Below are 21,980 nucleotides of genomic sequence, written 5' to 3' on the forward strand. Positions count from 1 at the left end.
CGTAGTCGAAAAATCGATACCATCGTTCCAGGTAGCAAAGGCATATGGACCACTTGATGCCTCGAAGAAGAGTGTCCATCATGCGCTCGAAATTAGCAGGGGCGTTACATAGGCCAAAAGGCATCACCAGTAGTGAAGGACCCTGTCATCACTTTAAATTGATAGAGGCCATCAGGAGTCACGAAAACGGTCTTCTGGCGGTCTTGGTCGTCCACAACGATTTGCCAGTATCCTGAGCGCAGGTCGATGGAAGAGAAATATCTGGCGCCGTGCAAGCAGTCCAGTGCGCCATCAATACGCGGGAGAGGATACACATCCTTCTTGGTAATCTGGTTGAGGTGGCGGTAGTCTACACAGAATCTCCAGCCCCTCCACCAAAGATGTTACGGGGAGAATATGTATACAATGGATATATTTGCAAGGTAAGGCGCCAACGCTACAGCAATCGTTCAAGAGAGCGCGTGCACACCAGAAAGCCACGCCGTCGTCGTCGTCATAGTCCAAGCACCGACCACAGGATCGCCGCTCGTGACAATATTCTGCGCTTCTATTATTTCTCGGGTTAACTGCGACCTATGCCTTGCCAATACCACGCAATCGTAAAGAAGGGGAGCGCATCCACAATCACGGCAGTTGATTGGCAAGATGACCCTGCATCACATTGTACACGTTGTTTCGGTCCTCACGCAGGCGGTCGTTGACACATCTGCCAGTCTGGCCGACAACGCCAAGCGCTTCTTAAGCCTCGGACCAAAGCATGCGATCGCTACAGTGTACTAGAAGGTTTTACAGTGGGTCGAGCGAAGAGGCGTCCCATTGCGCGTCGCGTACCCGCTTTGGAAGAAAGTAGCGGCGACGCTGTCGTCACCCGCACTTGAAGCGAGTGTGCGCCGCTTCAGCGTCTGCACGTTGTTTTTCGATGTCGTCGTCGCAGGAACGTCGCTTCTTTCGCGCCTTTTACTCCGTCAGTGATTATGATGCCGCCCTAGGGGCGGTTAAAGTACTGTCACGCGCCAGGCTGCGCAACTGGCTATGAAAGAACAGCGCAGGGGCGCAAGTTAACGCTTTTTAAGGCTCCGAAAGCATGAACAACAAAGGCTTGTTTGGCAGCGAAATCCCCACAGGCTTGACAAGCCGCTGGACCCTGATTGTGAACTGCACTTCGAACCTAATATTATCTTGAGGCATTATGTCCACATGATCAATGGAACTCAAGTTAGAATCCTGAGGGGGACCCCAACGCTCGCTCCTATAACGCTTGCGCCACTTTTATGTTGAAGGGTTAAACAAGTCTCACCCGCCGTGGTTCCTCAGTGGTTATGGTGTTGGGCTGCTGAGCACGAGGTCGCGGGATCGAATCCCGGCCACATTGGCTGCATTTCGATGGGGGCGAAATGCAGAAAAGACCCGTATACTTGGATTTAGGTGCATGTTTAAGAACCCCAGGTGGTCCAAATTAATCTGGAATCGCACATTACGGCGTGCCTCGTCATTAGATGTTGGCTTTAGCACGTAAAAGCCCATATTATATTATTGTTATTATTATTATTACTATTATTATTATGAAACAGTCTCGTGATGCAGCCCGCAGAACGTCGCACCAACACTTGAAGCTTAGTTACTTATGAGGGTAATTATACCAAACCGTTGGACAGTGGTCGACTGAAAAGCAAGCATATTCTGTAAATAAAAGTGCATTGGTGTGCTATATCACAACTTTGTTGTTTATTGTTCATAACTCTACCAGCGAATACACGCAAAGTGCCTCGAGCGGCCAGTCGCGCGGTAATTTTGCATTTGTCCTCGGGCTTCTGTCACGCTCGAAAAAACACTTTTATGTGAGCAACAGAAACCTGTATCGGGAGTTCTTCATGTTGCTCTTCAATTTTCATCTAATTGTAACATTTGAGCAGTTGATTAATGAAGACTATTTACGTAATTAGGCGCAATGCAAGAAAAATAATCAGGGTATCTCCAAGCGACGGCAAACAACATTAGATTGGTTATTTCCAGCTGCGTGGCATTTGCATATTTCTAAATCGTGGTGCATGATAGTTCAGACACCCTGCGCATTGCAGTCGGCTATTCAGCTCAGCCGCCCGCGTCAATCGCGGTAAGCATTCGAAAATACTCATTTCACGTGATGTACGTTCGTAGAAAAAAAAAGCAGTGTCGATAATAAGCCTGGCACACTGCAACAAATACCACTGTGAAATGTGAAGTATTGCGGCTATGTCTCTATATAGCAGACGACTCCACAACTACAACACAAGTGCACGTTAAAGAACCTCAGGTGGTCCAAATTTCTGGAGTCTTCCACTACGGCGTGCCTCATAATCAGATCGTTGTTTTGACACGTAAAACCCAATAATTTATTTATTTATAAGCGACAGTATTTGAATTTTTCCATATGCAAACGAAGCTGCAAAGAATAAAAAATGGCCGCGTATCTGCGTGCTTCGCTGCAAATGTCGTCGAAAGACGATAGTCTTCTGCCGGCCGTACTACATGAGTGCTGGTCTGATCCTGGTCTGGCCTGTTGCCTCCGGGTCCGCCTCGACTCACGATCTTGCGCTAGCCGCTCGGCTCGTTGCTCGGACGTTTCCTGGGCACGCTTGAGACGACGAGCGTCGGCACGCCGGCGCTTCTCCGCTGCAATTTGGTCGTCGGTCTTTTCCCTGCGTTGTCTGGGCATGTCTTGTAGAGTGGGTTGTATTTCATCAAGCGGCCATTTATGTTTTGCCCTGCCTCAGACAGCGCTTCCTTTATGTTGAATCGGCCGCATCTGGCTGGCATTGATAAAATTGAGGAGGCGCTGCGTGAGACATGGACGCCATCTGGCAATACATCGGGAAACATGAGCTTGTGCAGAGGGTTTCCTTCCTCCATGGCAGAGGGCGCTCGTCGGCGCGCAGTCGGCGAAACACGAGCTTGTGCAGAGGGTTCCCTCCCTTCGTGGCAGACGTCGTTCGTCGGCGCGCATAGCATGGCATTTTTAGCGCAGCTTAAGAAACTATGGTCTTTAGAGTTACGTATCTATGTATTTTCTATTAAAGGAACACACCTCCTAATACTTACCTAGTGATGTTGCGCCTCAGATATGCGTAATATTTACTTTTTGATCGATAACGTTCACAAGTATGAACAGCCGTACCAGTTTAAGTAGTGTGGGCGGTAAGCAAGTGGTCCAACTTTGGCCGGGTGGCTGAATCGGTTGTCAGACAGACAAACAGAAAGAAAGACAGACAGACAGACAGACCAAATTTTCAGCGTTTAAGTTCCCCAAGAAAGAATCGTCTTTAAAAACCGGAAGCAAACCTTTTGTCTCTTGCTAGTCTTGCATTACTTCGTGGAGGTTGTAGCGGGCGTTGATGCCCGCTGATCGTGATAATCTTTCTTTGTGTGCGCATACCAATTCGTAAGCTGGTGGCGCACGGCGCATACGCTGCCAACATGCCTCACGTTATCTCCGGCGCGCCGCGGGAGATACGCAGCCAACGCGCCCCTAATAAACTAGTTCTTGTCCCAAACGTCAAGGAGTGTAGTCGTCTTCTTTTCGCTCCTGCTTAGGCACACAACACCCATACAAACTTAGAGAAGGGAAACTGTACCTTCCACAGTGCAACGAAAATAAACGTAGCGGTGGCGTTGTGAACTAAAGTATGCGACCGAGAGATGGCGTTGGCAGAATCGAAACCAATATCATCATCATTACGTAGTGAGCATTATGGCCGCTACGGTAGCGGTTCGTAGGGCTGGTCGCGCTGCTCGCTCGCTGGTTTGGGGCGTTTTGTTACCGCTTTCGGGGAGGTATTCGTGTGTACTGTACTCTAACATGACTACAGATATCTTCATTATGTCGCCAAGTGACCAAGAGGCCTCAACTGGCAATAAAACACTTCAAACAAGTAAGCTCACATTGTTTATTGTCAATGGTGAATGAGGCAGTAGATGCTCACAATTTTCCTACAGCTCAGGTGGACTTAATGTTGTCCGTCACTGAGTTTACAACATACAGAAACACAGATAACCATCTATTTATTGGGACCCAAAGCTAAAATCGAGCGAAGTTTTCTCATCGTGTTCGGCGTGCCGTAAAGCAGGGAGAACGAAGGTTCAGACAGTGATATACCCTCGTACTTGTATTGCGTACAGTGCTGCTTGACGTTTTATATTCTCTGCGTTCGGCGATTTCAGCTAAAGGAAGGAACACAAAAAATTGCTCGGCAAAAATGTACTGTCAGCAAGATAAGCTCGAGCTGCAATGTCTCATTGCTCCCATAACACTTTGGCGAGAGGCACGAAGTGTAGGAGAAGGGGGGGGGGGGGGTTATGCTAAAATTTACATCACATTTTCTGCTCTTGATATTTTTCTGCTGCACATATAGTGTTCAGGTGCGGCAGCAAAGGTTTTGACACAAGTGGAGTACTTGTAAGGAAACCAAGGAACGTTATGGAGACAGCAGTGCTTACAAGGACTTCTGGAAATATTGTGTGAATAAACAAGGACACTAAATCAACATATAAGCGAGCCCAATTAATGCTCACACATCCTGGAAAATGGAATTTGTGGTTTCATGTTGAAAAAGAATCTCGGTATATGTATTCAAACACAGCAAAGAGGTTGCAAGGAGATGAACACTTCAGTTGAGTAACAGGTGAGCAAGAGAAGCCTCAGCTTGGAGCCAGCGTTTCACCAAGCAAACATATTTGTAAGGGCCGAGACGAAGACAAGTTCCCACGCTGAGGTTTCCCTTGCTCGTTCACTGTTGATTAGCTGAATGTTAAGCTGAACTTATTCTGCGAGTACATTTCAAAATATTTTTGGGAGCACACTGTGCGCAGGTTTTGTCATCTGCTGTTTGAAGAGAAAGAAAATTTGCTTTTAGTGATTTCTCAAGTTTGTGAAGTGTGAAATAGGCTGGCCGGTTGTGTGAGCTTGCCTTTTCTAGCTATCTCTTATGGTGCAGTACTAGCCTAGTTATTGATTTCATGCAAACTGTATATGAGCGTTTTGTAGTAAACAAATGTAAAATCATGCGCATTTCCAGATCTAATTCTAATCCTAGCGCTTGCCATGCTAACGTTCCCTTAGATTTTGTCATGTCATATAAATATCTCGGTGTACACATTACAAATAACTTAAATTGGACCAATAATATAGAGTACGTCATTATCAGTGCTAATCACATGCTCGGGTATTTATGGCGCAACTTTACCAAAGCACTGTCTACTTTAGAACTACAGCTTTACAAGACTAATTCGCTGGAAACTTGAATATGCATCTGCAATATGGGATGCCAGTCGCATTAATCTTATTACTTGACTTGAACTAGTACACAGTAACTCTACTCGTTTCATTATTTCTAATTATAACCGTACCGAAAGTATAACTTCAATGTAAACTGGCCTAGCACTCATTCCACTAACTAATCGCCGCAAAGTCGGCCATCTTTTGCTATTTCATAAAATTTTCTGTCACACCACACTTCATGACGACTTCATACTGCGGCCTCAGTGCATTTCAAACTTAGTCGATCATCGCAGTAAGGTAGGAATTGATTCATGTAACACATTGTATAATCAGGAAAATCATTATGTTACAAGAACTCGCTGCACTTGTTTGTTTTACTCTACTACTTTGTAACCACTCTCCTCTTTAATGCCTGTGCCCCTGAGGGTACATTAAGCAAAAAATAAAATGAAGAGTGACTGCCAGAGTTTCAGTCAACATGAAGTGTCATTTCCTTAAATTTGCATTAAGTGCTTTTGATCATGTTAACATTCTTTGCATTTTCATGTATCAAATTATCGTTGTGAGGGAGCATGTGATACTTTGTGGTACTAATGCCCGTCAAATTTATTTGCAAAGAGCAGATGACAGAGTTTGTGCATTAGCAAGTAGGAGCTTGCTACATTGTTTCTGTTCTGGTCGTCATGGCTATATTGATTGCAAAAGAAACAAGTTGGGACTCAATATGTTACTTCTCCGATTGTCATAAAGCGCCCTTAAAAGCAACTAAGCTTCTATGTCAAATTTCTCATTCCCGCTCAGTATGATACAGAACTGTAGACTGCTGTTATCCTAATAGGGCTCACACCTCTCTATCTGGTAAACTTCCAAACATTTCATAGTGAGGCACGTAGTTCAAGAGGACCTGTTGTCAATATGGTGACAGTTGAGCATCTTGTGGCTTGGCGTAGGCAGCTTGCAGACCAATAATCTCTTTTGTCCGTCTTCCTCAAAAGAGAAATGACAAAGCCATGACACACATGCAAGCAAAAAATGGTGAAACAAAAGTTAGTCCCATAAATGAAGAAAAATCACGGTTCTAGTTGAAGTGTTCAGAAGCATACCTTGTGAGGATTCTGGCCCTTGATGTTACTTCCAGTGGAGACACGTTCACGGTTGACTTCTATGTCCAGAGACAATAGAGTCCAAAGCGATGACTCCAAATATGAGCAGCGTCTTGGAGGCTGGAGTCGAAAGAAAAAAGAGCCTTAATTACTATGGTGGAAGTGTGCGTGAGTTTGTGATTCATGTATGACAGAGAACAGTGCACGAAACACTCCATGACAGAAAAACGCACAAACACACACACAACACTGGTTTGAGTGTGCATTTCATTCAGTGGTGTCCTTGTGCGGGCTGTGCTTAGTCAAGTCTCGATTAGATGACAATTGTTTCTGCCAGATACTAGTAATAAACACAGTCATTTTATTATGTCTCAAATACAGTTAATCTAACTGTATCACCGGAAGTACACTTGTCACTAATGTGCAGTGAATTTATCGCGGTGTATCATTTATGCAGAAACAGCCAAAACTTTATTTTTATGCTGTACTCATGTTAGCAATTTTAGCAACTTGGCAAAGTAGCAAGAGCCTCGTTTGAATTGCTTTGGAAGGGCAATAACTTTATAATTATTACTATTTTATACTTTTAAGAAATGACGACAGGAATCTGCTTTATTCGCCTCGCACGCAAAGAAATTCAAAGTTGAAAATGCGAAGCACTGCTTTTTTACTCACCGGCGCACAAGCCCAGGGGCTGCAAGGTTAATCCGCTTTCGTGGGTAGTCTTCAAGCAGACTGTGCTCGGTTCCAGCGATGAATTTTCTTGCTGGCCAGCACTTTTTTTTCGAGGAACCAGACGCAACGCGGCCAGACGCGGCAGATCACAAACGGCGGAAGCCGTGCATGCAGCCGCCAGTGAAACGCCGCAGCTGATAAAGTTCACCGTCTTTAAACACGTTCGCTTGGTGGCAGCTATCGAATGTTGGATGCATAAACTGGCTGAGGTATTATTGATATCTCATTAAAATGGACCTGCGTGATGCTGCTCAAAGGAAACGACCACCCCGTTCGCAAATATAACCGCCGTACAATTTGAATCGATAAACGGCACGGACTGCAATCGATACCAGTGGGCTGCCGCTGATCACATGTCAGTGAGGCCTCAAAACCTTTATTCAAGTAACAAAGCACGGACTTTAATAACAGAAGTCCAATAAAAACAATAGACTGCTTATTTTGTAAAAAAATGACACTCTAACTGTGTTTGTCGGTTATTATATGTACATTAATAGCTCAAATATTGAGTCGTGTTGAGCGCCCCTAGCAGAAAAAATACAAAGTAAAGTAAAAACCGGTCTCCGTCCTGTATTCGAACATACGCAGTGTATGCAATAAGCGCGATCAGCTGTCCGCAGTTATCGATACATGTGAAGCCGATATTGTGGTGCTAACCGAGACATGGCTTTCCAGTAAAATTACTGACAGCGAAATATTGGCATGTCACAGCAGCTACAAATTCTTTCGATGCGATCGTGAACCGCGCACCGGTGGCGGTGTACTGATAGCTGTCCGTGACGGGATTATCAGTAGCAATATAGCACTTTCGTCGCCTCTTGAATTAGTATGCGCACATATACGCGCAGGGCACATGGACTTCATCTTTTGTGTGTGTTGCCGGTCACCCACTTCATCTAACGCATTTTGTTCAGACTTTCATGATGCACTCAGTAATCTGGCCGTAAGATTTCCGTCGTATCCGTTATTGATCCTAGGTGACTTCAACTACCCTACTATTAATTGGTGTAATGATTTTCCCTCAGTTATCAATAGTTCGTCCGAGTGCTCATCTTTCATCAATATTTGTTTAGACTTTAACTTAACGCAGCTCGCCCTTAAACCGACTCGGTGCACAACACTTTCTGCTAACATTTTAGATTTAATCCTGACGACAGCACCACATCTTGTTTCCGCTATATCTTACTTGCCAGGTCTAAGTGATCATTGTATAATGCAGTTTGACTTACGTGCTTCTGTTCCATCTGTTAAATCGTCTAAACAAATTCGCGATTATAAAAATGCTGACTTTGATTCTATTAACCTAGCTTTAGAAATGTTCATCACTGACTATTTTCCGAACTTCCACTCAAGAACCGTTGAAGAAAATTGGTGCCTGTTTAAACAGGAAGTACTGTCACTCATTCAGCGCTTCATTCCAATTATACGTATCACTTCTAACTCGCATGCACCATGGTTCAACGCACGTCTTAAACGTCTGCTAAATAAAAAGAAGAGACTTTTTCGGCGCACCAAGGCAGCCAATAGTGCAGAGCATTGGCACGCCTATGTCACTGCTGACGACGAATACAAGCAAGCTATCGCACTTTCTAAGAGCAAATTTTATCAAGTTACTCTGCCTTCAATTCTTTCTGATAACCCGCGGAAATTCTGGAATATAGTCAGTGACAAGAAGTCCTCTTCGATTGAATTGTGTGATGAAAATGGTGTCCATATACCCCCGCATGACTGCTGCGAAGCATTAAACAATGTATTCATGTCATTTTTTTTCTGCTACATCGCCTGATGTTTATCCTGACATCTCGTTTGCTGATTACATTCCCATGAACCCTGTCTCTTTTGATGCTGTTGGTATTGCTAGTTTGATTACAAAGCTAAAAATATCTTCTTGTGCAGGAATTGATCATATCAATTCCAAATTTCTTAAAAACACGGTGACGTATTCTTCGTTAATACTATCGCACATTTTTGCTCAGTCACTAGAATCTTGCACCTTGCCCAATGATTGGAAAGGAGGGAAGGTGGTTCCACTCCACAAATCAGGTCCCACTGACTCTCCATTTAATTATAGGCCCATATCATTAACCAGCGTACCCTGTAAGCTCATGAAGCATGTCATTTACTCTCATCTTATCGATTTTCTGGAATCAAACTCGTTTTTTACTAGCTGTCAGCATGGTTTTAGAAAATATTTTTCATGTGACACCCAGCTCTTGGTCTTTACTAATGATTTATTTAGTGCTGTTGACAAGGGATTAACAATAGATTGTATATTCTTGGACTTCGCGAAGGCTTTTGACTCAATGTCTCACAAACTGCTTTTCCATAAGTTACGTAATCTTAATCTCGATACTCATATCTTGCGCTGGATTGAATGTTTCCTTTCTAATCGCTTTCAATATGTATCTGCTAACGGTCATGACTCTTCCATTGCTTTTGTGCAGTCTGGAGTGCCTCAGGTGTCTGTTCTGGGTCCACTACTCTTCCTAATATTCATTAACGACCTTCCCATGTTTGTTACTTCTTCTATAAAACTTTTCGCCGATGACTGCGTAGTTTACCGCGTCATCACTAACGCCTCTGATCATGCTGCCCTACAATCTGACCTTACAGCCATATCTTCTTGGTGTTCCGATTCTTTAATGACCCTTAATATTAATAAATGTAAAAGCATGCGTGTCTCACGGACTTCTTCTTTCCCTGTTTCTTTGAACTATACCCTCAATAACACTCCATTAGCCTCTGTAGAAAGTTACAAATATCTCGGTATACATATCACTAGTAATCTCTCGTGGAACGTGCATCTTCAATACATATTTAATAACGCTAACCGCATGCTCGGTTTCATACGTCGTAATTTTTCCAGTGCAACTGTTCACGTTAAATCACAACTTTATAAAACATTAGTACGTCCCAAGCTCGAATATGCCTGCTCCATTTGGGACCCTGGTCAAGCTAATCTAACAAATCTTCTAGAATCACTTCAGAACAGGGCCGCCCGTTTCATCTTATCAAATTATGCGCGCCACGCAAGCGTATCATCCATGAAGCTGACGCTTGGTTTGCCAGACCTCGCAGTACGTCGTAAGTTTATGCGCTTGTGCCTCTTTCATAAAATCCACTACACTAACCCTGTTCTTAAAGATGAGTTGTTCCTTCCCCCATCCTATATCTCACCTCGCAACGATCACCAAATGAAGGTGGGGATACCACGATGCAAATCCAACTATTACTTTTACTCATTTATACCACGCACTGCCGCCGACTGGAACCACCTTCCCGCCTCCATCGCTGCTATTAGTGACACCATTAATTTCAAAAAGATTGCCAACGACTTCATATGTACTCACCACTCCTCTCTGTAATGCCCTCGGGCCTTGAGAGTATGTAAATAAATAAATAAATAAATAAATAAATTCGACCAAATTACAGTAGCTCCACTTGCGCGCTTATGCTGGAACGCACCGCGGTTGATTTTTCGCCCTCTGTGGCCATTTGGTGAACTCGAGAGTTTCCGGGGCCTGGCGACGGCCCGAAAGCTGACGCGCTTTCAAGTGCGGTCGACTACAGCGCCGCCGCATCTTTCTTCCCCTTGAGGCCCTCTCCAGCGGAGGCGGTCGCGCCACTAGGAGATATTCTAGTTCACTATACTATCGCCCCTTCAAAGACGCCGCATGAACTGCTCACTCTGGTCAGTCAAGTTGCCCGTCAAGCTGCTGAGGCTGAATGTGATAGATGTGTTGTAGAAGGTGTAAAGGTGTTTTCGCGAGGTAAACCACTGAACAATGTTTATCCTACAAAGAAGGTCATCGCCTATTAGCCCCGAGAACGACCTACAGGGGCGCTGCGAGCGCCGCTCGCGTGACGTCAGGGTACGGACTCGCGCCTGTCGTCTGCAGCCGTTCGGGTGCTGTCCGGGCGCCTTATGCAGTGTTTCGGTTTGTTAGCTGTCCTTCTCTATGATTGTATATTTATGACGGTCATCTCAAATACATTTTACGACGTCTTCATTCGCGCAAACTTATTCAAAGAGCTTATTTCCTAGACGACAATTTATTTCTCAAGGGCAACGTTGCAGTGCCAGCCGAAGGAGCTGAGACCAGCCCATTGCGTGTTTTTCATGCGCGGATCTAGACTTTGCAGATTGAGCGACTAATTAAAAAGCACAAATAGCACGTGACTAATAAAAGCATCAACGCGTAAACATAGCACATAAGAATCCAGTTAGGATACCATACCTGCAGTGGTGCAACAAGCATGTCACTATGTCTGCTACATATGACTGGTATATGTCCCTTGATTTTAACCCATTAAAACATGTTTGCTTATGACGAGTAGCTCATGGTATAATGGCAGTAACTCGAGGACCTGACAGTGCAGTTTAGATTCAACCAGAACCACTTGTTCCCATAACTGCTCCTCAAAATTGGGCCGTTCTTCACCGCCTCATTTCAAGTGGCGGTAATTTGAAGTAAAGCTAATTGAGGCTTACAGCTATTTGCAGAATACGCAAAGGAATGTACCAATATTTATTCACTGTGCCATGCTACACGTTCAACTCACTTGTGCAATTTACTGCTGCTTGTTTCTTGAGGAACAGACATCACGAATGTGTTTGGCGAAATGACACAGGCTGCACGGCCGAATTTTTTTTTTTGAAATATGCCTTGTGGACCGTATGGCTGCAGCTAGAAAGAAGCCGAAGCCTCATTCATTAACAGTATGAGGCCTATTGAAGATATTATTCCCCTGTGGAGGTCAACAATCAAGTGAATTCATTTGAGGCTTGTGGTGTCTTCTCTATGAGGCGGGTATGTGAGGTTCTCGTTTATGTAATCATGAAGCGAATAGTTCTCAGTCTGTGTAGTTAGGCATCGCAGGATCGAGACATGGTGAGGCAGAAGGCGTTTGAATTTTCCTCTTCAGTGCAGCGTAAGCTGCGCTGTATAGCCTGGAGTATATCTTAGGCAATGCAATTGGCGCTCAAAGAACTGCTTCATGGTTTCAATTCGAAGTTGTAGTGAACTGATGGGTTTCGCGAAAAATGCGTGCCTCGCCATAACCACAGTCGGTAGATTCAGTTGTGTAAGGGCTGTGCCATGATGTCGATAAAAGCAACCGAGGGTCACTATGAAACATTTTCTCGCTTGCAATTGGTAGGCTCTTGATCTTAACCACGAAACTGTTCTTTCAGATGACTGCTGTTATGGTATTCGTGAAGTATATACATACTATACGTGACGCGCCGTCGTGTTAACAGCCATTAGCAATGCGTTTTCTGGGTGCCTGTTTCAGATGATGATGATGATATTTGGTGTTTTGTGGCGCAAGGGCCAAATGTGGCCAAAGAGCGCCAAGACAATGAATGGTATGTTTGCCATGATCAGTGACTTTCGATGATAGGATGCTGTGTGGCTGTAAAGGGGCCTAAGAACAAATCGCGGTATATGAGCGTAAAACATACATCGAATATAATTATGACAGTGACGTGTGGAGTGATCTGCGGGTCGTGAATGTATGAGAAGTGATCATGGTGCTAAAATTTAAGGCTATAAAAGTAGCACGACGCCTACCGAAGGCCTTTGTGGCCAAAGACTACGAGGCACGTGCTTTCTTTATTAAAATACTGCAGCAGCGGCCTCTCCAGAGAGGCCGTGCTACAAGTCACCTGGATATATAACACGAAAGTTCTGTATATCTTTTAAAAACGCGATGATGGATTGGTATTTAAAAATAGGTTCGTTGCCCAAAAACATACAAGGATGTAATGGGAGATTTTGCCGTGATGGTAATGGAAAATGTCTTTTCCTCTGAGGCTCCAGTTCAGGGCACTGCAAAAGGACATGAAGTACACTGAGTGGCTCGCCACATTCATCACAGACAGGGGGATCGCTACCGGACAATAAGTATGCGTGTGTACTGTATGTGTGTCCTATCCTGAGTCTGCAAAGTGTAACCTGTGTGCGGCGTGTCTTTGATTCTGGTGGCCAATGAGCGAGATGAGGCTTGATAGTGTGTAATTTATTGCCCGTTTCTCTGTCCCACAGACGTTGCCAGTAGGCCCTGACCTTTTTCTTAATAAAGGGTTTTAGGTCCATTACAGGGACGGCTATGGGTAAAGTGGCAGCGTCTGTATGAATTGATGTGGCTAGCTTGTCGGCCAACTCATTCCCTTCGATCTCGCGGTGCCCTGGCACCCAGCAGAGCACAATTTGGTGCTTGGATGCATACGCGGTGCAAATGATGGAATAAAGAGTTATAATTACGGGATTTCTTTGCCTACTTGAAGTGTTTAAACATTTCAACACGCTCAAAGAGTCAGTGTAAATGACTGCCTTGCGTATGTCTAGCTGTTTGATGTGTTTAACCGCCACCAGGATGGCGTAGGCCTCCGCTGTAAAGATGGTTGTGTTTGGGTGTAGAACTCCCGCAGTAGAAAAGGACGGACCAACCGCCGCGTAAGACACGCCAGCGTGTGACTTTGAAGCGTCAGTAAAATATTCTGGACAAGAGTATTTGTGCTGCAATTCGAGGAAGTGCATACGGATATGTGCGACCGGCGCATGCTTTGTGACCTCAATGAAGGACAGATCACAGTCAATCAGCTGCCACTGCCATGGCGGCAGCTCAACAGGAGGGGGCATGACATCGTGCTCATGGAGCGACACATCCATTTCTTCGGCAAGACTTCTTACTCGCAGTGCGTAGGGCTTTCTCACGGAAGGGCGGTTCAGAAAGGTTTGGGCACTGGACAGATCATTTATACTTGTGTAGGCAGGGTGCGAATTGTTTGAGTTCACTTTTAGGAAATATACAAAGGATAAGTAAGTTCTCTGTAGATGTAGCGACCATTCATTTGATTCGGCATAAAGGCTTTCTACGGGGCTTGTTCTGAACGCACCCGTAGAGAGGCGGATACCCAGATGGTGGACAGGGTCTAACATCTTCAAGGCGCTCGGCGTCGCAGAGTGATATATGATGGAACCGTAGTCTATACGTGATCGAATGAGGCTCTTATATAGATTCAATAGACATCTAGTGTTACTACCCCACGTAGTGCCAGACAACACTTTCAGGATGCTCATTGTCTTCAGGCACTTGTTTCTTAAATACTTTAGATGTGGGATAAACGTTAACTTCGCGTCCAGAATTAGGCCTAGGAATTTGTGTTCAGTTTTTACACGTAGACCCTCACCCTGTATCTCGATGTTGGGATCAGGGCGCAGACCTCTCTTCCTGGAGAAGAGGACGCATGTGGACTTTTGTGGGTTAAGCCGAAAACCATTCTCGTCTGCCCACTTAGACAGTTTGTTCAGTCCAAGCTGAACCTGCCGCTCACAGATTGCAAGCTTACATGACGTGAAGCCTATCTGTACATCGTCGACATATACTGAATAAAATATGTTGCGTGGGATGTACAGACGCAGAGAGTTCATTTTTATGATAAAAAGGGTGCAACTAAACACACCACCCTGTGGTACTCCAGTTTCCTGCACATATGGTCTTGATAGGGCATTACCCACACGAACACGGACTCTGCGGTTGGACAGATAACCTTCAATGATATTCAGCATAATGCCACGTATTCCAAAGTGTGCGAGGTCTCTTAGTATTCCGAATCGCCACGTGGTGTCGTATGCTTTTTCCATATCAAGGAAAACAGACAGGAAGAATTGCTTGTGGACAAAAGCCTCACGAATCTGAGCTTCTAGGCGTATCAGATGGTCAGTGGTGGATCGGCCGTCGCGGAATCCACACTGGTATGGGTCAAGTAGCTTGTTTGATGCTAGGAAATGTATCAGACGGCGGTTTATCATCTTCTGAAAGACTTTGTAGATGCAGCTTGTTAGAGCTATGGGCCGATAACTCGATACGGACGATGGATCCTTGCCCTGCTTCAGGATAGGCATTACTATGGCCTCTTTCCAGGTAGAGGGGATCTCGCCGGAGGTCCATATAGAGTTGTACAGGCAGAGAAGGGTTTTCTTTGTTTCAGAGGACAGGTTTTTCAACATTTCGTAGAGTATGCGGTCAGAGCCTGGGGCAGATTGTTTGCAACAGGTGAGTGATGCTTGCAGCTCTGCTAGGGAGAAAGGTAGGTTATATGGCTCGTTCCCAGTGCTCTTTCGGTCTAGTTTTTGTTTTTCTATTGCTGCTTTGTATTTTGTGAATGCTGGAGAATAGTGTAATGAACTGGACACATGTTCAAAATGTGCACCCAAATGGTTCGCTTGGTCCTCCAGGCTATCTCCCTGCGTATGTACCAGGGGAGGCGGATGTGTTTGTCGTCCTCTTACTCTATTGACCCTGTTCCAAACCTTGGCCTCATCCGTGTATGAATTTATGCTTGATAAGAATGTTTGCCAGCTGTCTCTCCTGGCTTGTCTGCGCGTTCTCCTACCTTGGGATTTGATTTTCTTGAAATTGACGAGGTTTTCAGCAGTAGGAGAATCGCGAAGCTGCCTCCATGCTTTGTTCTGCTGCCTACGTGCGTTCCGGCATTGTTCATTCCACCACGGAACACGGCGTTTGCTAGAAAGTCCACTTGTTTGGGGAATACACTTAAGAGCTGCATCAATTATGAAATTAGTAAGATATTCGACGGCACCGTCAATTCCGAGCAATGAAATGTCAGCCCACGAGAGCGTACTGGTAAGTGTTTAAAATTTCTTCCAGTCCGCTGCATCGACCTTCCACTGGGGGGCGTGTGGTGGAGATTCGTATTGTCTTGGTGTTCTCAGCAGTATTGGGAAATGGTCGCTCCCATAAGGGTTTTTTATAACTTCCCATTCAAGTTCAGGTAGTATGGATGGAGAAGCCATGCTCAGATCTATGGAGGAAAAGGTTTTATTTGCGAGAGAATAATATGTGGCTGCTTTTTTATTTAGCAGACATGCACCGGATGAGAAAAGAAAGTCCTCAATTAGACGGCCTCGTGCATCAATGCGAGAGTCGCCCCACAGACCGCTGTGCGCATTGAAATCGCCAAGAAAAAGATAAGGTTCTGGCAATTCGTCTATAAATGACTGAAATTCATGTTTGTGTAGTTGGTAATGTGGGGGTATGTAAAGCGAGCAAATGGTGATGAGTCTGTTTAAGAGAACAAGTCGAACTGCCACTGCTTCGAGGGGCGTTTGTTGCCGCAAACGTTGACATGCTATGCTTTTGTGGATTACGATGGCAACACCGCCTGATGATGCGAGGGCATCATCACGATCTTTACGAAACGTAACATACTGTCGGAGAAAGTTTGTATGTGTCGATTTTAAGTGAGTTTCCTGTACACACAGCACTTTTGGGTTGTGTTCGTGGAGAAGTTCTTGGACATCGTCGAGGTTTCTAAGAAGACCTCTGACGTTCCATTGTATGATTTGTGTATCCATAATGAAAGGAAATTGGTGCTGTGTGTACTAGAAAAGGAAATATTGCTTTAGATTACAGAGCCCTTTCCGGGCCCTGTAACGCGGGATTTGTCTTTTCTGAAGCGGTCGAGGGAGCCTCGCCGCTCCTTAGGCGCTTGGTGCGCCGTCGGGATGGGTGTAGTGTCCATTGCCTCATGTGGGGCGCCGGACACGCGCTCTTGCGAGCGAGAAATTTCGCGAGAAAGTCTCGCCGCGAAAGGACGAGACCTTTGCGCCCACCAGCCCTGAGCTGCGCCGGCTGTTGCCAGCGGCAGCAGGGGCCGGAGAGGGTGAGGCAGCCTTGACTGCATCCACCGTGGGCGCTGCTGGCGGTCCTGCCGGTTCGCTACGCGAAGAGCAGGATGCCGCCGTGGACTGTTGTGGTGCCGGTAACCCAAGGGTAACCGGGCTTGTTTGCTGGTTGGGTGGGGTAGGCTTAGCGCCTTCCACCCAGGGGGCAGGGGCCACAAGCGGCAGCTCGCTGTGTGCGGGCTGGGCAGGTGGCAGTGGCCGCTGCGACGCTGCCCCCCGACGCGCCGCATCAGCATAAGATGTGTTGTGGAAAAGTGAGCACCTCTTACGGGCTTCCTTGAAACAAATATTTTCTTTTACTTTTAGGGTGATTATGTCCTTTTCTTTTTTCCAGTTTGGACAGGAACGTGAGTAGGATGCGTGGTCACCACTGCAGTTCACACAGTCAGGAGTGCCAGTACAGTTGTCGGAGGAGTGGCCCTGTACTCCACACCTTGCACAAGTTATTTGACCACGACAGCTCTGTGAGCCATGGCCAAATCTTTGGCATTGGAAGCACCGTCTAGGGTTAGGGACATATGGTCGAACAGTTAACTTAATGTATCCTGTTTCGATGGTTTCAGGCAGAACGCTAGATCCAAATGTGAGGACAAGATGTTTGGTGGGGATTTCTTTGTTGTCCCGTCTGATGATGGTACGTTTTACATTGGTTATATTTTGATCTTTCCAACCTTCCAGGAGTTCTGCTTCTGATAATTCTAGGAGGTCTGCTTCTGATATGACTCCACGTGAGCTATTCATTGATCGGTGTGGTGATACAGAAATTGGTATGTTGCCGAAAGTCACAAGGTTGCCGAGTTTCTCGTACTATTGTTTCTGAGGGACCTCAAGAAGAAGGTCTCCGCTAGCCATTTTGATCACTTTGTAACCTGAGCCTAAAGCTTCCGTCAAAGATTTCGCAACAATGAATGGAGAAATGGATCTGGCCGGTTTTGAAGCATTTTCGCTGTGTACAACATGGTATTTCGGATAGATTTCTTTTGGTCGGTTGAAATACAGGCTAAGTTCATCGGTGCGTCCCCTCTTTAGAGGGTGACGATCAAGTAGGCGGGGAAATGCTGGTGTTCCCATAACGGTTTGTTTTATTTCGGCGGCAACGGCGGCCACCCACCACGGAGCCCAACTAGGGGACGCTGCAGTGCTTAACGCGTAAGGCTGCAGGCGCCAACCGTACATTGCCACTATAACCTAATATATTATACCCAAGGGAGGGCACATACACAAGGTTAACCCAAGCCGCCTATGAATATTAGGAAGTGACAGAAGAGAAGAGATGATAGGATAGTTAAAAAAGAAGACAGGAAAGCAAAAGGTTAGAGAGGGGGATAGGAAAAGGCGACCACCGATTTCCCCCGGGTGGGTCAGTCCGGGAGTGCCGTCTACGTGAAGCCGAGGCCAAAGGGGTGTGTTGCCTCCGCCAAGGGGCCAGAAAGGTCCAAGCACTCAGCATTGGCTCAACCCCCAGGATCCTCTTTTCCCCGGACACGGCTAAGCCGCGCACGGTTAGACGCGGGAGGGTCCAACCCTCGTGTGCTCGGGTACGTGGTGTCGCAACACACCAAACGCCTGCTGACGCAGACGCCCCTGCGGGGTGCCTGTTTCAGAGATCGGTGAAAGTATTAGCAAAAGTTTCATGCAAAATGCGTGCTTAACTCTTCCTTTTACGCATTAATAAAGTAGCCATATTTGACTAGAACAACTCATCATAGTAATAAGAATCATCATAAAAGATTTGCTGTGCAGTTTCCTTCTAACACACATTTATAACATTGACATCAAATACCAAGATTTTTCTTCCTTGTAAAATACAGTGTCTCTCATAGCTAAGCACTATAAAGGGAATGTTAAGTGTTTTGCGGAGCATCATACACAACTTCGTTTGTTGAAATTGCAGACATTCTTTTTACGCAAAGTTTATGGACAAACACTGCGCATATACGCCTTGCAAAACCAGTAGACCCCTTCAACGCTATACATAGCTTGCGATATGCACGCCGCGACTCGCGGTTTTCAAGAAGAAACTGCCGTTCAGGCATGACAGTAAAAAAGAAGCCGGGATACCCTTCAATAAGTACGGCTCGAGCCACCAATACCCCAAGCATGCACGAAGGGAACGAGCGCGCGCAGCAGCCGAGCGAGCGCCGTCCTGGCCGTGACGTCACTCGTAGAGGGCGCCACTCCAACTTCTCGCCGCTAATACTTAAAGGCGCATTCCCTACCGGTGTTGCCGGCAAAGAAGGTGGCTTCGCGGTCCTCCCGCGCTCTATGTTTAGCACGAAATCCGTTCAGGCGGTGAAGTATGTTTTTAATCAGGATGAAGACACATGTCTAGTACAACTTAAGAACCGTGCAAAAAAGAACTTAGTGACGCCTTAGGATTTCAAAGGTTATCTAGAGCAATCGACAGTTGCAAAAGGCTGAGAATAGACGTGTTCTCACAAAAAAAACTCATAATATTGACTGCCCCTTACGGATTATTGTAATTGAATAATCTTTCCTTGCAAGAAAAGTGCTACGGACTTTTGCCAGGTCCCATTTTCATCTAATTATTGACGACCCTTTTGTGGTAAATAACTGTTAGGCTGGTATTAACATTCTTAAACAAGGTAACAATGAACTCCAGGCGTTGTCCATCGACATTAAAGACATATTATTCGCTGCTGCATGACCAGCTTCTTTTGTGTGTAGAAGAATGCATGGACACTTTGGGTTCTTCCGCGTTTAAAACACGCACTGGTGTTCAATATAGCAGCCTGCTTGAATTGCTCAGTTTTTATTTCAAGGCCACCTTTGTGTCACGAAAGGACAATAACTATTTACAAAAACGTGGAGTATGTATTGGATCCTGTTTGGCGCCATGTCTCAGTAACATTTTTATTGCTTGTTACGATCGTACCTTGATCAACAAGTTTGACGACTGAGTAATAGTCAAGGTTTGCCGCTGCGTTGATGATTATTTAGTGCTTGTAAAATGTAACAGTGAGTGTCTCCAGAAGATTGCCTCAGATATTGTGGCTGTTTTCCGTGAGTGCCTGCCGCCGCTTGCTCTCACGTATGAATTTTCCGATTCCAACACTCTACTATTTCTTGATTTGAAGCTTTTATTCACACCTACACACTTTTGCTGGAGGTATGAACCAAGAAGTGGCAAACCACTTCTGCCTTTCAGCTCGGCCCACTCAAAGTTAGTTCAGAGGAGCATTACTAACCTCTGCCTTGCCAATGCCCTCAACAAATTCTGCCCCCACACAATGCATCGTAGTTTCGCAGAACAGGTGATGTGCCTGGAAGAAGCCAGCTATTCAGCGTTTTTGCTTTCTTTGGTGACTGACAAGTTGCTTAATGTAGTTCAACGAGGGCACAAGCCTGAAAAACGTGGCAACTCTGAGAAGAGCCGGCCTGTCGTTCTGTCGTACGTGCACAGCATTTCGCACAGGTTAGAGCAGAGCAGAACCAGAGCAGAGCAGAATCATTAACCGCGTTTACATGAATACGACAGAAGCGTATCGTATCAATTTTCAAGCGTATCGCATCTCATGCAAACGAGGTAATTCGATCGCTAGGAAGGCGTATAGCATCCAATGCGCCAAACAAAGGTAGTTTGAGATGGAGAATGTGCATTTCAGCGGCGCATGTAAACAGAAGCGTATCGCATCAGGAATTATGAGAAAGCATTCGCTGCGGGATTACAACCGGCCAACCAACCAGCGGCGAGGCCGCTGCCCCACTGCGAGACATCAAAACAAACATGGCGGCTGAAGAAGCAGGTGCGTCGTACGGTCCTGTTGCTCGCGAGGAAGTGTCAACTGGCGTTTCGTTTACGCGCGAGGAAACAGCATACTTTTTAGCTATAGTGAGTGATATGAACATAAGTGAATTGTTCGATTCCCGGCGTCAGAGAAATCAGGCACGCTTTCAAAAAATACAAGCCGAGATGGCGGCGCTCGGCTACCGTTGGTCTTGGCAGGAACTGCGGACTCACTGGAAAAACCTGAAGTCGAGATACAATAGGTATGTTTCTAATTTTATTTCTTCCCCGTCTCGGCCTGTGCCATAGTGTTGGTTGCTTGGAACACCTTTCTCTTTCATTTGACGTGCCCTAGGAGCTGCTAGAGCAAAGCAAGAGCGGCGCGGGAAAATCCACTTGGCAGTGGTTTTCTGAAATGAACGCTCTATTCGCACATCGTCCTATGAGCCAAGCGCTGCATTACGGGATCGACAGCAATGAGCCGGACGAAAGTGAAGACTCCCGAGCCGGTAAGCGAATTCAACATAACACTCGCGTACTTTTCGCACAGCGCGACATCGCGTAAAAGTCCCTCATGAAAATGGTTATGTCCTTTATGTTTACTGCATGTTTCCCAGAGTTCACATGAGGAAACATCCTTTATGTAACCTCCATGTTGAAATTTGGCCACTGCTTTTATGTTTCCTTCGTGTGTCCTCCCTTTATGTATCCTTCGTGTTACCGTACTTTATGTATCCTCCATGTTGAAATTTGGCCACTGCGTTTGTTTCCTTCGTGTATCCTCCCTTGATGTATCCTTTATGTTACCATACTTTGTGTATTCCATATATTGCAATTTTGCCACTGCTTTTGCCTGTGCGATAGAGCATAAGACAGCAGCTTGTGAACAGGAATTCATACAATACTTTTGCAAAATCACAAGTTTATTAGCCTTCAAACTATACAGTGGTGGAAGGGGAACGTCCTAAAATGTTCTATAGCAAATGTAGCATGCAATTCAGATTATGCTTAGCATAAGCTGCTTGCACTTCTGCACCAGGTTTCTAAGAAAGAAATTGGCTCTTGCCAACAGTGACAAGGATATCAGGTGTGACAAGTTGAGCATGCACTCAGTTGCTATTTTGCAATAGCAGGTCGCCATATACCGATGACTAAATCACCCTGTGACCATCCACTCCTATGCGTAGTTGCTGTTCACAGCGGCACGTCACTTTTTGTATCCACCCCTTCATGTTATAGTTGTGGTTGCATTATTTACATGTAAATATAGTATTATAAGGTTCACATTAGGTTTTCCCCGTTTAAAACACAATCTTGAAGTATCAAACTGAGCATATCAGAAACCACATTTTACACTACATGGGGTTATGTGAATTTTCAGTTGCCACAGATGTCATAATTGCACAAACAACATAAAAAACAACATA

The 21,980-nt window shown here is 45.5% G+C and overlaps 2 protein-coding genes across 3 annotated transcripts in view; one reads left to right on the plus strand and one right to left on the minus strand.

Moving 5' to 3' along the window:
• Positions 1-21,980, minus strand: part of LOC119458362 (organic cation transporter protein) — a 207,726-nt gene that overhangs the window by 83,735 nt on the left and 102,011 nt on the right. The window lies entirely within an intron of this gene.
• LOC119459085 (uncharacterized) overlaps positions 20,833-21,980 on the plus strand; it is an 81,509-nt gene continuing 80,361 nt past the window's right edge. For both annotated transcript variants that reach the window (XM_049671127.1, XM_049671126.1), the window contains exon 1: positions 20,833-21,062. In XM_049671127.1, coding sequence (XP_049527084.1) covers positions 20,969-21,062 — 94 coding nt within the window. In that variant the 5' untranslated portion in view covers positions 20,833-20,968. The remainder of the gene's footprint in view (positions 21,063-21,980) is intronic.

Source organism: Dermacentor silvarum, chromosome 7, assembly GCF_013339745.2.
Source record: "Dermacentor silvarum isolate Dsil-2018 chromosome 7, BIME_Dsil_1.4, whole genome shotgun sequence".
NCBI classification, from domain to species: domain Eukaryota; kingdom Metazoa; phylum Arthropoda; class Arachnida; order Ixodida; family Ixodidae; genus Dermacentor; species Dermacentor silvarum.